The 16,729-nt window shown below is 38.7% G+C and overlaps 1 protein-coding gene across 1 annotated transcript in view; it reads left to right on the top strand.

The window, feature by feature from the left end:
* Positions 1–217: 217 nt before the first annotated feature.
* The window catches only part of TRPC6 (transient receptor potential cation channel subfamily C member 6), a 182,761-nt gene continuing 166,249 nt past the window's right edge, over positions 218–16,729 (top strand). The window contains exon 1 of the mRNA XM_072611288.1: positions 218–397. Within this exon, the coding sequence (XP_072467389.1) occupies positions 234–397 (164 nt within the window). The 5' untranslated portion in view covers positions 218–233. The remainder of the gene's footprint in view (positions 398–16,729) is intronic.

Below are 16,729 nucleotides of genomic sequence, written 5' to 3' on the forward strand. Positions count from 1 at the left end.
GCGGCGGCGTGCGCCTTTCCGCTCATCAGCACTGTCAACCCTTCTCTCCAAGGAGTGTCTGTTCTGCGTCCCGCTGGGCCCTAGGGCCAGCCCTTCCTCCAGCACAGGAGACTGAGACTCCATTTGGAGGCACCTTCACCTTGGGTTCTGGCCTGAGGACTCTGGGCTGTAGCTAGGTCCAGGGCTGAGCTGTCCCCACGGTGCCCTCTGACCGTCTGGGCTCAGCGTGGGCCATGAATCAGAACTCTCCCTATAGCCCTCGGAGGGTCTGTACTCCTGGAACCGGGGCCCGGAGAAATGAGAGCCAGGACTACCTGCTCATCGACTCGGAGCTTGGCGAGGACAACTCCCTACAGCAGCCCTCAGCTCTGCCTCCCTACGGCTACTATCCCTGCATGTGAGTTGTGGGTACTGCCCAGGGGAGTTCGAGAGGTGCGGATGTGTGTGTGTGTGTGTGTGTGTGTGTGTGTGTGTCCATGTGTAGAGACAGAGGCAGAGGTGGGATGTACAGAGACACAGAGACAGATGGAGACAGAGACATACTGAGATAGAGTGAGAAACAGGCAGAGATAACGTATATGCAAAGAAAGGCAAAAGCGGACACTGGAGAGTGTAACTGCCAGCCGATTGGTGGATTCGTGTACCTGTGTGTTTTGGATGTTTGTGACTGCATGTTTATCTCCATGTGTTCATCCGTACTTGAATGTGCTAACTTTCCTCCAACCCTGATTTGCCACATAGCTGCATTCTGAGGAGAAACAAGGGGGCCAGATACTACTCTCTTTTCGAATTTTCCTTTCCAGGTGGGTTTAGGAGCTGTGGAGGAAGGAAGTATGAGGAGGCGAGCTTCTGTAGTATTTCTGGGCAGACTGGGAAACCTGAAATAATGCTAGCAGACCCCTCTCTGTCTTTAGGGCTGGAACTCTCATCGACGCTCTACTATCCTCCCTGTTCTCCCGTACCTTCCTTTTCCTACCTCTTCTTCTGGCTTGGTCTCTTGCCCTTCATCTGGTCAGTTGGAGCTGACCAGGCTGGCTGCCCCCAAGAATCTTAACCATTGATGTATGTTTGTGGGTGAAGTCATTGAATCACATCATTAATACTCCTAAATATCCTTCCCATAATATTCCTTGGGAAGAAAGAGTCATATTTACAGCATCTATTTCCAGTATAAACAAAAAACATTCTGTTTGTTAGTCTTGGAAACATTTTTCAAAGGTCCACATCTCTTTTCTGCAGCTGTGAGGCAACATGATGGGCAGAGAGCCTTATTGGTAGTTGGAACGTTAATACAATAAAAGTAAAATCTTCATTTTTCAGGATCTGGGCAAAAGATTTCAGTGGGTATGGAAAAAGTCTTTGGGGTTGGTGCCAACATGAAGTCAAGAAGGCTGGAAAGGGTAGTAGCCTTAATCTAGGGATGAATAGTCATAGGTTATTTAAGGATTTGCCTTTGGGAGAAAGAAAACTAGAAAAGAGTCTATCTCTTCCTCACACTCCCGACTCTGACATAACTATGTCTGTCCCCTAGAGATTGTTTTTTTCTTTACCCTAACTTTATCCCCTTTTTTTTTGTTGGAAATGTTTTCTGACCCTTACACTGTAGTTTACTAATAGAAGAGTATTGCACTACTGCAGGAGACCCTGGTGTTTCTCACAAACCCTTGACAGTTGATGTGAAGGCACCCAAACTGACTACGCATCCCTGGAAAGGCTGTTTATACAATGCAGAGAATAATAGATTAGACCTCCAATCAGTGAAAGTACCTGAATGCAGTACTTTTACTTATGAAGAAAACTGATCCTTCTTTTCTATTTTCTAAAGAAACTCCTCTCTAAAACCCAGAGTGAGCTGACACATCTAAAACTGTGTTCCTGGGGTAACAGTTAGGTACTGATCTGGGAATGCTTCCTGAAGATATAGGATATCAAAGAGAAGTTCTTTTTCTAATGTATTTATTCATATCTTATGAGAACTTAATGCATTTTCTATTGCTAGTTGATGACTATTTTGATTTTTAAAAGACCCTTATCTGTATTGTGAAGCCAACAAATGTATGTGCTCTCTAAGGTTACCTTCCATTTACCATGTATGTATCTTTGATGTCCCTATTTATTTACATACTGTTATCCCCTTGAAGATAGGTACTCTGTGTTTTTGCCTTTCTTTGTATCCTCAGTACTTAGCACAGTGCCTGCCACAAGTCTCTCCCCACTCCAGTTAAGCTGCCAAAATGATTTTCCTAAAGCAAGATCTGACCATGTCACTCCCATACTCAATAAACTTCGGGGTTCTCCATTATCTCCAGGATCAAATATATTTTCTGTTTGACAATCAAAGCCTTCATTATGTAGTTTCCCTTCCCCCACTTTACTTTTCTAATCTTCTTACACCTTACACACACACACACACACACACACACACTGGCTTCCTTCTTGTTGCTCACAAGACACTCCATCTCTCAGCTCTGGGCATTTTCTCAGGCTATCTCCCATGCCTAGAATGCTCTCCCTCCTCGTTCTGCCTCTTGCCTTTCTTCAAGTGCCAACTAGAAATCTTATCTTCTACAGGAATACTTTCCCAGTCCCGATTAATTCTAGTACCTTCCCTCTGTTAATTATTTCCTTTTTATCCTATATATAACTTGTTTGTATGTATTTCTGTGCTTGTTGCCTTCCTCACTGGATTGTCAGCTACTTGAGGGCAAAACTGTCGTTTGCTTCTCAATGTATCCTTGGTGCTTAGCAAAGCACCTGGTACCTAGTGAGCATTTTATAAATGCTTGTTGACTGACTGGTACATTGTAAGTGTTTAATGATATTGACTGAGTGAGTTATATCCATTTTTATATTCACTTTACAAAGTACTGTAGATTTCCACCTAGGTACTATCTTACAGGTTATTTAATAGAAGTCATTTAGGCTACAGATGGAGAAACTGAGGCCCATAGAAGTTAAATAATTGCCCAAAGTCTCACAGGAAACTAAGTAGCAGAGCCAGGATTCCAAATCAGATCCGTTTACTGATTGCAACATTCTTTCTTCTGTACCACTTCACATTGGCTCTCCAGGCAATTCCTTGAGGTATAAGTACTTAGTTCAACAAACATTTATTGGACGTTGTCTACGTATAATATATTCAGCTAAGTTTGGGAGGACATACTAAGATGAATAAAAAGCAATCTTTGATTTCAAGGAGCTTACACTCCAATACTTAAATCCATTGATATTAATAATGACTTACCCACATTTAGATAGCACTTTGAAGCTTACAAAGTATACTTTCTTTACAACATCCCATTGTGATAGGTAGTCCAACAACTGTTATGCCCATTTTACAGGTAAAAAAAGTGATGCTCAGGGAGGTTAAACGATTTGTTCATGGCCACATAACTGGTAACTTGCATGAACTGGGCCTGAAACCAAGTTTTCTGACCCTAAAACCAATATTTTCCATAACTAAAAAAATGAGACTTAAAAGAATATTGCTTTCTTTGCATTAGGCTTCACATTCAATACAATGTTTTCTAGTTATTTATTTTCATCTTGGCCATTCTGATTATCACTTTTCCTGTGCTTATGGATAAAGCCATTTTGGGGAGAAGTAGATGATTAGAGTAAATATTTGTAGGAAATTTCAAGGAGGTGATTTGAGAGGAAATGATTCAAAGACATTAGGTAATTTCCTCCACCACAAATATATATTTTTCCTTTTGCTTTCTCCAATTGTATGTAGTGGCCTAACTGGCTTATCTGATTCTGTCTTAATTAACTATATTCTACTTCCATTGTCCCAACTGGCCCATCCCTGCTCCCAACTCCCAGCCTCTCACACATGCAGTAGAATATAAACTGTTTGAAGGCAAGGCATGCTTTTCTTTTGTCTTTGTATCCGAAACATCCAGCGCAGGACTTGGTTTGTAATTGACTCAATCAATCCTGATCAAACCGAACTGAAAGGAATAGTTAGGGAACACTTACAAGGCTGTGTTTCTGTGTTTAATCTTAGAATTCCAAAGCATCATAATATTAATATCAGAGACTTTCTCAGCACTAGAAGGGTCCAGGGATGCTCTTTTGGTCCCACACTCTTAACTTGGAAAATCTGAGATGACCCCTGCATGGAGCCTCTCCATTCCCGATACAATATCCCCCAAACCCTGCATACTGAAGTTAATTACCTGCTTGAATGTGCACTGTTCACAATATCATGACAAAAGGTTTTATTAAATGGAGGGAAACAAAGTCAATACTTGACTAAATAACCTTAACCCCTCATCCCCCCACTAACCCTCTACATTTATTTTTCTGTTCAGGTTACAAGGGCTTCTCTGAAAAGTCCCTGCCCCATCAGTCCTATTTGGACCTGGGTCACTGCTGTCCAAAGTCAGGGAATGAGGGCAGCTGTGTTACTCTTTTTTATTTCACCTTTCTAAAGATCTTCATGGCTTCACAGCATGTGCAGTCTTCCTAGGCATGACACACAAATGTCTATAGTTCCCTCTGGTCCTTGAATAACATTTCCCTGGTACAAACTGAAGGCACTTTTTTGGTCAGTCTCTCTCTCTCTCTCTCTCTCTCTCTCTCTCTCTCTCTCTCTCTCTCTCTCTCTCTCTCTCTCTCTCCGCCCTCCCTCCCTTCTCCCCCACCTCTCCTTCTTTACCAGTGATATCTACGGGCAAGGCAGATCAGGAAAGGTGGTTCTGAATTTTTTGCAGGACATGTCACTCCTTAGGGAAAGGAAGGAAGAGATATAATTCACATATTGCTATACTATGGCTAATAGGTTGAGCTGAACAGCGGAGAGATAAACAGAAATTACTTATGAATTCATAGAGCATGTGTGCATATTGTATGGAAAGAAATTTGAACATTTACAAATCCCTGCAATGCATGTTACTTTTTCAGAGCCTCTGCTTTCTACAGATTTCACTAGTTTATCTGCTATTGTTAATCTGACATCAAAACTGTCATATTAGTTTGTATCTTGGACTCTTTTGGTGATATTTAAAAAAGTTTTTTTTTCTGACAAATACCTTGAGTTTTCCTAACACCAGTATTCTTTTCCTATCAGTCCCCTTCTTGGTCTGTATTGCTAGCTCATCATCTATGTCTCATGTCCTATCCACTGTTGTTCCCAAAAGCTCTCTCAAACCTCTTTTCTTCTACTTCTATGAATATGATTCCCAAATCTACATATCCAGCCCTCTCTTCTCTCTTAAACTCCAGTCCTACATTAACTATCTGTTGCGCATCTCTGCTTGAATAATTTTAGGCATCTCACACTCAATATATCCAAACTAGAATTAACTACCTTTTCCTCTAAACCTATGCTTCTTCTTGATTTCCCTGTTTCTGTTAAAGACAATACCATTTTTCTAGTCACCTATGTTCATAATCATAAAGTATTACTCAATTCCTCACTGTCCCTAAATTATCATCTCCAATCAATCCCCAAATCTTGTGGATATCTGCAAATCTCTCGTGTCTCTATTCAAGTATTTTTTGTCTGTTTTAGGTTCTTATCACTTCTTGCCCTGACTATTGTAATAGCTTGCTAACTGATTTCTTTATTTCCAATTTTGCCTTTCTCCAAACCATCATCTAATTTAAATGCCAAATGAATAATCCTAAAGCACAGATATAACCATGTGCTCCTGTGCTCAAGAAGTTTTGATAGCTTTCTGTTTTTTTCCACGTTAAAGTACATGCTCTTTTTTTCATCTTCTAAAATTCTTCACATTTGGTGTGCAGTCCATCCTTCCACAATGATTTCCCAGTACTCCTTCTCACACCTCTGTTCCAACCAAACAGATCTGGTACATGACATGTCTTATTCCACCTCTGTGCCTGCAATGAACTCTTTTGCCTTCATCTTTTGGAATGCTCGGTTCTTTTCAAGGCTAAGTTTAAGTACCACCTGCTTCATGAGGCATCATAACCTGTTTCCCCCAGATAATAGTGCTCACTATTCCCATTGCCCCCATACAAATGAGCTCTTTGCTGGACTAGGGTTATCTGTGAAAATAGAACTGGAGAGTAATTTAGAGGTCCTTTATTCTATCTTTTAAAGATAGGAATCTGCTTATTCCTTGTAAAGAAACCCAGAGAGGTTAAGTGATTTTTTCCATTGACAAACCAGTAGTAATTGAAAGGGAGGAGATTTGAACCTAAGTCCAACAATACTAAATCTAGCCCTTCTGATGTCTCTAAATTGTTCTGTTATTCTCTTTCTCTTGAATACAAGAACTATTTCAGTTTGCTTTTACATGCGTAGTGTCTGGCCCATAGCAGGTGCTTCATAAATGCTTGTTGAGTTTGAATGGCACATAGAGATTTCATAAATCTTTTTTCCCTAGTAGTTAAAACTCATTTCTGGGTTGTGATGATGCCATATAGCACACTTCATCTTTCATTCACATCCTTTTTTACAAAGAGTCAGAAAAACATTATGGTTTCATTCCTTTCATCAGTTCTTTCATAAAAATGCTAAGCATTGTTGGAGCTTATCAGAGATAATTGCTATTTGTGATTACCAGTTGTTGAAGTGAATGGAAATCTTAGATCTGAACAGACAAAAAAAGATATTATTGAAATGAAGTGTGCACCTCATTTTAAGTAAATATAAGAGTTCTTATACTTTATAAAATATTCTTTGCTTTATACATCCCTTTAAAGTCATTCTCCCTAAAAGAGTTAAAATATCATATGTGGGTTTGTACACACACACATACATATACACACATCTCATAAACAAGGTATACCAAAATTTTACTAAGATTTTGGGGCCAATCTCTCTATCTTTCTCTCTCCTTTTCTCTCTTTTAATAATTATGTGTTGACAAAATTTGTGTGTACATGCAAAAATTTCAAGAATAACTAGCCTGGCATATTTTTCTGTGCTTTGAGGATACAACAATAAGGATACAACCCAAGATCCCTACCCTAGAGGAGTCTGTAATCTAATTCATAAGAAGGAATATGAATATAAAGGGAAATAATGAAAAGAATATGTGTAACATATATAACACAAGTAGAACTGCCATAAGCCAGAGAACTTTGGCTGTCTAGATATTGTTGATTGATACATTATGTCACTATAGAGATCTACATTGATCTCTACATACATTGATCTGTACATTGATCTACATTGATCTGTACATTGATATAGCTGCCTATATCAATGGTACCCTAATACAGGTAATAAGGATCATGTTTGGATCACTCTAGACTGTTCTACTGATGAATTCAGCAATTCACAAGGCTTTGTGTAGGGGAGAGGAGAGGAAAGGGGTATGAGAATGAGGGTGGGTCACCTATCCATGAGGTAATAGACCATTTTGGTAGCCGAGCTAAGAGGTCTTTTTTCTTCCTGAAGGATCCTTTACGGCAAGATATAGTTTCAGTGATATGCAAGTTGCACTATTATTCATCTGACAGTGTCTCAGGTGGCCAAGCTAATCTACTTCTGAGTTAGTTCAATCAGGTCACTTGGTGATTGTGCTGGCTTTCTAATCAGACTCTGATGCTGCTGGACTGGATTTCTCTGCTGCTGAAAAAGTGCTGCCTGACAATGCCAAACAGACTGTACTGCTGTTTGGACAAAGGCTGCCAGGCACATTTCTTAGCCAATGGAGTCTTCTCAGAACATGGGTTTCTGTTGGATAGGTTGATCCAGTGGGGTCCCACCCTTGCTCTTTGATGGGTAGACTGCTGCTTTTTGTCTCTTCAGACACTAACTTGGCTGGATGGTACTGTGAATTCTTCAGCTGTAGTGTTACAGAGCTTTTTTATTCAGGGCAACTACCCTTATCTTAGGACAGTCAAAAACTTTGCTTGACTTCCTCAGGAGATGTTAGAAGATTCATCTGTCCCTGCAACTGATAAATTCTCCCCAACTCAGAAATCTAACAAGTGACCCCATATTATCTTAGGCTGCTTTAGTTTCAATTATTTTCTGTTTCTAACATTCATTTGAAAATTTTATACATATAAGTGGCTAAAGATAAAGGCATGATTACAGTTTATGCCCTGGAAGCCAGTACATTTCCTTGCTACCCTCATCATGGGTTATTGAGGTATTTAAGCCTCTTACCCTTTCTAGAGTGGGGAATATCAATTTTGTATTTCCAGGCTTCCCCTTAACATTGGAATGTTTCTGTTTAGATCCCTGAAAATGTTCAGCTTTGTCTGAACTCTTTATATACCTGTATCTTGAAAATTTAGCACAATGAGTGGCATATAATATGTAATAACTTCTTATTTACTGATCAATAGAGGTTTTACTTGAGTATATGTTCAACACTAATCAGCACTAATGGTACCTCCCCCTACGCCCCAAAAAAGAAAGAAAAAAATGTATTGGACTTTCAGATCCTATGAGCCACAAAATGGAGGACTAGACATTTTCTCTGATCCCCACAACCTCTAAAACTTCTCCAAAATAGAAATTAGTCATCAAAGATAAAGTAACTTCAACTGTCTCTGTGACCAAAACCACCTAGAATTCAAAAGAAGGTTAAAAAAACCCCACATGAATTGATGCTCACTAAGCCTAAGCTTACTCAGCACCTCTTCCCCATCTTCCACACTACCAGTGGAAAGGATACAGTAAACCCAAGGTATAAGCTTACAACAAAACATCCTCATACCCTGGTCTTTTTAGTGTTGTGGAGACTCTATTTCCAGAGTGTGGACATTTATTCAGATTTCAAAAGACAGCCACCATGACTGGGTACCAGCATTGCAAAGCTCTAAAGTGCCTGTGTCAGAGTAGTAAAGACCATAGCACCAGTTTAGCAGTTCTCTGAACTATTGGTGCTGGCCCAGATAACTATGAACTAAGAAACAATGGGAGCAGGATGGGATATCAGGATGGGACACTATGTATTATAAGAAGTGGGGAGAAAAGGAGTAGGGAGGAAAGGAAGCTATTCAGCCCTCCACCAAGCTTGAGGGAAAGAGCGTAGCATCCAGCTGGAACTGGTTATGACCATCTAAAAGGAGCAGAGACGTAGGCTGGCAAACCATGAACTGCTCAGTGTAGGGGGCTGAGATACTTTGAGATCAAGCCCCCAAGGAAACCACCATCACAGGAGACAAAGTCAGAAAGGAAATAGAGGAAAATCGGGAGGGAGGGGAGGAGTCTGAAATTGCTAACGATCTTAGAAGAAAGAAAATTCAGACCTTTAATATAAGTAGATAAGTCAAGAAAGAAAACAGCAAGAATGAAATGTGACCTCTAGATCTAGTAAACCAGTTCAGGCATCTGCAAATAAATACAACAAAACAAAGAAAATGAATCCAACACCTGATGAGACAGAGAACCCTGTAGAATGTGAGAACATAAAATCACAACAATATGTTGTTGAGTGGTTCAAAATAGAAGTGATAATTTTGAGGTAGAATTTATGTCTTGAACAGAAAAAGTAATGGGCAAAATAAAAAAAAGTGGAATCTGCAGTGACAAATCAGAGAAACAAAAGAGAGAACAAAAGATTGGGGATGAAAATATATAAAAATGGATAACAATCTAGGAGAAACAAAAAAAATAACTATGCAAGCTAAACATACTGATCTTGAAGAGAGGATGATTAGAGACAACTTAAGGAGCACAGGTCCCCAAGAAGAACGTGGTAGGACCAAAAACAAAAAACAAAAAAAAAAACCCTTAACGCTATTATGTATTAAGAAAAGAAATGCCCAGAACTTTTGAATATAGAAAATGAAATACCAACTGAAAGTATTCACAGATCACCTCTAGAAAAAAACCCCACACTGCAAACTGCAAGTCATGTAGTGGTTAAATTAAACAATTCATTTCAGAAACAATGAGATCTGTGGCAATCAGGAGAAAGACCTTCAAATCTAAAGGAAAAGAAATTTAAATAAGAAAAGGCTATTCTTCACCCAGCAGAAAATGTAGGAGAAAATGGAATGTTTTCTGAAAAGTAACAGAATGCATGATGCTGCCGGACATGACCCGCCTTGCAAATTTGAGCTTAACCAAAAGTGCAAAACAATGGAGTTTAATAATAAAGAAGTGTTTGAAATATTTTTTAGAAAGAAAACCAAAACTGAAGAGATTATTTGCTTCTCAAGCATTCTAAATACTAGAAATGTAAGAGGAGTGCATCCAAAGATGGCAACAGCAACAGAGTGATGACAGAGAGACTAGTAAGAGACTTCTTTCTTAATATACACAAAGAGGGTTGAAAGTGGAAGTCTGATGGAAGTAATAGTGAAGCAGTAGGCTTGCAGCATTATGGACAGAAGCTGGTGACAATCTACTTACAGGAGAATCAGCATATTCTTAAGTAGAGCTTGGAGTCAGGAAGATTCATCTTCCTGAGTCCTTCCTGAGTTGGCTGACTCTGGCCAAGTCATTTAACCTTGTTGGCCTCAGTTTCTCATCTGCAAAATAAGCTTGAGAAGGAAATGGCAAACCACTTGGGTGTTTTTGCCAAGAAACCCCCAAATGGGTTCACGAAAAATTGAAGACAGCTGAAACGACTGAACAACAACAGCACATTACAACATGGAATGATATATGAAAGGAGGTGTAGCAAGGGAATAGATAGGAATGAGGTGTGCTGAGGTTAAATCAAGGCTAGCAATGAGGGGAAGGTAGCCCTTGTGATCTAGATAGAGAAGAGCCTACAGAGAAGTGGCTGAGGTGGATGGGATAAGTATTGAAAAAAGGGATAAGAAAGCAGGTCTTGCTTTGGTGGTAGGAGGAAATTTCACTGATAAATGCTGCTATGGGTCAAGACAGATGGTTTGTGAAAGAAGATGGAATCCTGCACTGGGTGTGCCCTGAATGATTTGGTGTTTGAAATGTCTATTTGTCCTGCCTTGGGAGAGGGAGAATTAGAACTCTTGGGGGCAACAGGCACCTGGGGGAGCAAAAGAGTATGAACGTAGAGAGAAACTTTTGAGATAAATGTGGGGGAAAAGATAATCAGAGGAGGGTAAAGATTAGTGGTGGACTGCATGATCAGGGACATCATGGTGAAAGTACTCTAATATGGGGCATTGTACTCTCTGACATCTGCAATAATTGGCATTGTTACAGGAGTGAAGAACCATTGAAAAGGGGAATCCATGAGGCAAACTCTACAAGGCAGTGGCAGAAAACACTTCCCTAGAGGGAAGAGTCTAGATTGGATGCTTTGAAGGTTTTGTTTGATAAGGAATACAGAGGAAAGAGAGAGACCAGATAGTTCTAGGGGATCATGAATCAGATAAGGAGAGTCTCAGCAGAAAGAAAGAGAGGGTTAATAATGAAAAGCATGAGATATGTCCTTTTTGGAAGGGGCATAGAAAATGCAATAAAAAACAGCAACAATCTAATGAACAAGACTTGTTAACGGGGAAGAGCAGAAGGAGGAATCTACTTGAGAGGGAAAAATTGGGGGGAAGAATTATATATAAAATATATATGTATATTTCATATATATGTACATATTTAATATAATAAAAGCAGAAGAGAAAAAGAAACTTTTTCCAAATGGAAAGGAGTAACAAACAAGAGGATGAGATCAGGTATGAGGGGAAGAGAGTCAGGAAGAAGAAACCTTTAAGAAAAATAAAGTAACTGAAGGAACATATTGGTATATTGCTTAGTAGAAAAGGGAATAAAATCATAACTTGAAAAAACCCCAATATTAGAGACAGACACAGGAAAATATAAACCTAACTCACTACTTTATATGTGAATGAATTAAACAATCTAATCAAATGAAAAAGTGGCAGATTGGATAAGAAAACAAAAACCTACAATCTGTTGCTTATAAGAATAAATTTAAAAAACAAAAAATGCCAAATTAAACCTGAAGAGACAGGGAAAAAATTATGACTTATTAAGTGAATACAAAATGGTAGGAGTTACAATCATGTTATCTGACAAAGCAAAAAATAAAAAAGGATCAACAGTGAAATTATATTATGCTGAAAGAAATCATAGACAACAAACCAATGTCAGTAGTAAACTTACACACTTTATATGCCTTAGTATTCAAATTCATAAAGGAAAAGTCATCTAATATACAAGAAGACATGGACATTAAAACAATAATGATAGGTGCCTTCAGTATCCTTCTCTCAGTTTTGGATAACTCTAACAGAAAGATAAGCAAAAGGGAAACTATGCAACTGGAGAAACTCAATACTTATGGCATCTTCTAAATGGCACAGCAAAAGAAAAAATAGATGTGTATACATGTATATGTACACACACGTATTTTTCTCATTACCTCATGAAACTTTGACCAAAATTGAATATATACTAGGGTACAGATATTGCAGACAAATATAAAAGGGCAGAAATAGTTCATACGGTCCTTTACAGACCATAATACAATGAAAATAGTAATTGGTTCAACGATCACAGTCAAAAGATGCAAGACCTAAGTGGAATATTAACAATGAAATGTTAAATTGTTTGTCCTTCATGCTGGAAGGACCAAAATGACATCATGCTATCAGGATCAATGTACAGTATATCCAGTTGTAACTGATCATACCAATATGAGCTCAGGTTTTACCACACGTCAGGCACAAATAGTCCATATGACCATTTGGGAGGGAAATAATCTCTAAATTGTGAATTGCACATTTCTTTTGAGCTACCACAACTCTGCTTTGCTCATACAGCACAGTGCCTTCTTTGATGCAGGCATTCCATGTTGGAAGGGGCAGCTAGGTGGTGCAGGTATCAGGAGGACTTGAGTTCAAATCTCACCTCAGACACTTAACACTCACTAGCTGTGTGACCTTGGGCAAGTCACCTAACCCCAATTGCCTCATCCTGGGTCATCTCCAGTCACCCTGATGAATATCTGGTTGCTGGATTCAGATGGCTCTGGAGGAGAAGTGAGACTGTGACCTGCACATCTCTCCCTCACTCAAAACAAAGTCAAGTGCAAGTCATGTCATCATTTCTCTGACAGCATGGTCTTCTTCAGCAATGAAGGACGAACACATTATGTTGGATGATCCTGTTGGAAGAACCAAAGTTCTTCAGAAAATTTTGAGAATGACCTTTTATCACTTCTGACTACCATGTCAGTGCATTACGGTTTATAAAAAATATATTAAGTATTTCTGCCCTTTTACATTTGTTTGCAATATTTGTGTCAACACAAATTGCCTATTTTGGCAATTATTTCATATGGTACTGAGAAATACAGATACTCTTTTGCTGTCCCATATAGAAGATGACATAAGTGTTAAAATTCTATTTTTCCGGAATTTATTTAGTTACATATTTTCTCTTTTATCTTTCTGTTAAGGTTAACCATAACTGAGAAAGAGATATTGAAATCTCCTATCACTATTGTGTTACTGTCTATGTATTCATCATGTAGTTAGTATCCCCTTCTTGTATTTAGATGATGAGGCACATTAAATAGCAATATTAAAAAAACTTATATTCTTTAATAAGCATCTAAATTTAATACTGATATTAGTTTGTTGTCTATAGTTCCTTTCAGCATAACATAGATTCCTTGTTTATCCTCTTTACATTTTGAATATTTATTTTTTGCATTATCAGAAAGCACAATTGCAACTCTTGCTTTTTGGATTCTCTCCTTAATAGTACATTTTTCTGACACCCCCTCCCATTTTTATTCGGTATATAGCTTTGTTTTTTTAAATGTATCTCTTGTAAGTAACAGAGTATGGATTTTTTTCTTATCCAATCTGCCTCTTTTAAATTTTTTCAAATTATTTAATCCATTCAGTTAAAATTATGTGTTTTAGGTTTGTGTTTTCCTCCATTTTCTCTAATATTGAGATTCTTTTTCAAATTGAAATTCCTATCCTCTTCTACTATAAGTACAGTACTGTTTCTTCTGAGTTACTTTCCTTCATCTATTTTAAGGTGCTCTTATTCCTGTTGAATCTCCAAGTCTTCCCCCCACCCCCCAGTTGTTTTTAGCCTTCACTGGTTTTTGGAGTTTTACTTGTTAGTTTCTTTTTCTTGCTTGCTTTTATTTAGTTTCTTCTTCTTCTTCTTCTTCTTCTTCTTCTTCTTCTTCTTCTTCTCCTCCTCCTTCTCCTTCTCCTCCTCCTCCTCCTCCTCCTCTTCCTCCTCCTCCTCCTCCTCTTCCTCCTCCTCCTCCTCCTCCTTCTTCTTCTTCTTCTTCTTGTTCTTCTTGTTCTTCTTCTTCTTCCTCCTCCTCCTCCTCCTTCTCCTTCCTCTTCCTCTTCCTCTTCTTCTTCTTCTTCTTCTTCTTCTTCTTCTTCTTCTTCTTCTTTTTCTTCTTCTCCTCTCTCTCTCTCTTATTTTGTCTTCTCTCTCTAAATAGTTTCTCATATTGCTTAATAGTCCCATGGTTCCCTTTTTCCATTTTGCCTCACTTTTAGAAATCCAAAATCCTCCAGGTAGAGGAGATGATATTACTTTATGGTAGGAATCTTCCACTGTCCCTGATGTTACAGTTCATTATTGATTTTTACCCTCCCCTTGGTCATCCCTGCCTCATTTGCCTCAAAATATCTTTCCTGAGTCCATTCACTCCCATTCTTCTGTGTACCAGTTGCCCCTAGGAGCTCTGGTTCCCCTTCTCTTGATACAGTGTGCCTCAAACCCCTACAGATAATACCCATCATAAAGACTTCATCTCCCTTTATGGAATACCTTTCTTCTATAGGAGCATTCATCACTGGTATCTCCTCCCAGTACTGAAATACCCTTCTTCCCTCCCCCTCCTTTGTAAAGCTCTTTCCTTTGCCTCCTCACCTATCCCCCCTCCCCACAGGCTCTCCTCTTCCTGAGAGACTACAAGAGTGATTTTCCTTTCACTGTTAGCCTTTGATTTGATTAGGGGACATCACAATTTCCCCTGTATCTTTTTCTTCCTTTCCCTTTTTATCTATTCTCCCATTCTATAATTTAGTTCCACAAAAAACAATGATTCACCTATAGACAGGATGTTATCAGGCTCAGTCCATGCTGTTTCAGTCCTCTTTCTCCACCATCACTTTGGTTTGACTTCTGCTTTCAACCTAATCTAATCTACATTTAGAAAGAAATCTGTTCATTGTCCTTTTGTTGTTCTTTTGTTGTTGTCCTTGGTGCTGTTATTTCAGTTGATCAGTCAATGAATATTATTTGTGAAACATCTGCTATGTGTCAGGCACTGTACTAAGCACTGGTGACACAAATAAAAAGAAAAGAAAGAAGGAAGTTCTTGACCTTGAGAGGCTTACAGTCCAAAGGGGGAAAACAACACACAAAAGGAAGTAGAAAAGCAGGACTCAGGAAAGTACCTGATATAGGGGCATGATGAAAAAATCCCAAAGTAGTGCAGCCAGGTGAGACAAGAGGAGATGTCCTGAGCTGGGCTCCTTCTTCAAATGGAGGTTTTGGAGTTCATGGCTCTTCCCTCAAATCAGAGGGACAGAAGGTGATGAAGAGGTGGAGTACCACGGCTGATGGGATCTTGTAGAATGATGAGGTTCTTCCAATAAGTTTCCTGGGGAATGGGGGAAAAGTCAGAGAAGCCCAAAGTGGTGCAGCTAGATGAGAAATAGAGAGAAATGAGTATTTGTTTATCCTTATATTTCTCTTGGCTGGGATGTTTGAAAAGCAAATAATTCCTTTAGGACTAGTTTTCTTTCTAGGAATCTTTTAAACATTCCTTTTTACTAAGCATCCACCTTTTTTTCCTGCCCCATTTATGGTTAGGCTCAGATTAGCGAAGTAGGTTACCTTGGGCTGCTCATTGAGCTCCTTTACTCTTTAGAACATAGTATTTCATTCTGTCTTGTGTTTTCTTTTGGGTGTAGAATTATCTTCTAGTTTTTTTTTTAAATTCTTTTATTTTTGAAGTTTCCTTCTAACCACTTGCAAAATATGTTATTTCTCAATGAAACTGTTAAATTTAACCACTATATGTCTTCTATTGTGAAGCCTGCAGGTTTTTTTTTCCTGGAGGTAATATGTGGATTTTTAAGACTGACACTTTATTTTCTGTGTTCAGAAGCTCTGGACATTTTTTTATGTTCTTTTTTTTATTGCTTTACGATGTTGAAGTGGCACAATGGATAGAATGTAGGGCTGGAGTCAGGAAAATTTGAGTTAAAATTGGGCCTTAAGCACTAACTACCTGTGTGACTCTGGGCAAGTCACTTAACTCTGCCTCAGTTTCCTTATCTGTAAAATGAGCTGGAGAAGGAAATGCAAACCACTCCAGTATCTTTGCCAAGAAACCCAACTAAGGTCATAGAGAGTCTGAAATGACTGAACAAATGTTTTTCTGGATCACCTATAATTCTCAAATTGTCTCAGTGCATCCTGTCTTTGAGATCAATATGTTCCACTTGCATGGAGATCATGCATTCTTTTAATTTAATTGCTTTTTGCTTCTCTTGTTTTGTCCTTTAGGTCTATGTATGTGCATTCCTAATCAATTGTCCTGTTTTGTTTCTTTGTTGGTACTTCCCACTGGAGATGAAAATTTTTCTCTTCTGCCAATTATTTCTGCTGTGTAGGCCACAAATTCGGCTTTCAAAATTCTTATTTCTCTTTAAAGCCATTAAAGAACAAGGTGCTGTGTTCCATACTCTACCTAATTCACAGGTTTCTCTGCCTCATCATGTGTCAAATCATTTTTCTTTGTCTTGCAATATTTATTTATGGATGCTTGGACTATTTTACTTGGTTTGGCGACTATAATTCCTTCTGCTATTAATGTCTTCCTTCTCCATTTATCTGTTTATG

This window comes from Notamacropus eugenii, chromosome 5 (assembly GCF_028372415.1).
Source record: "Notamacropus eugenii isolate mMacEug1 chromosome 5, mMacEug1.pri_v2, whole genome shotgun sequence".
In the NCBI taxonomy this organism is placed as follows: domain Eukaryota; kingdom Metazoa; phylum Chordata; class Mammalia; order Diprotodontia; family Macropodidae; genus Notamacropus; species Notamacropus eugenii.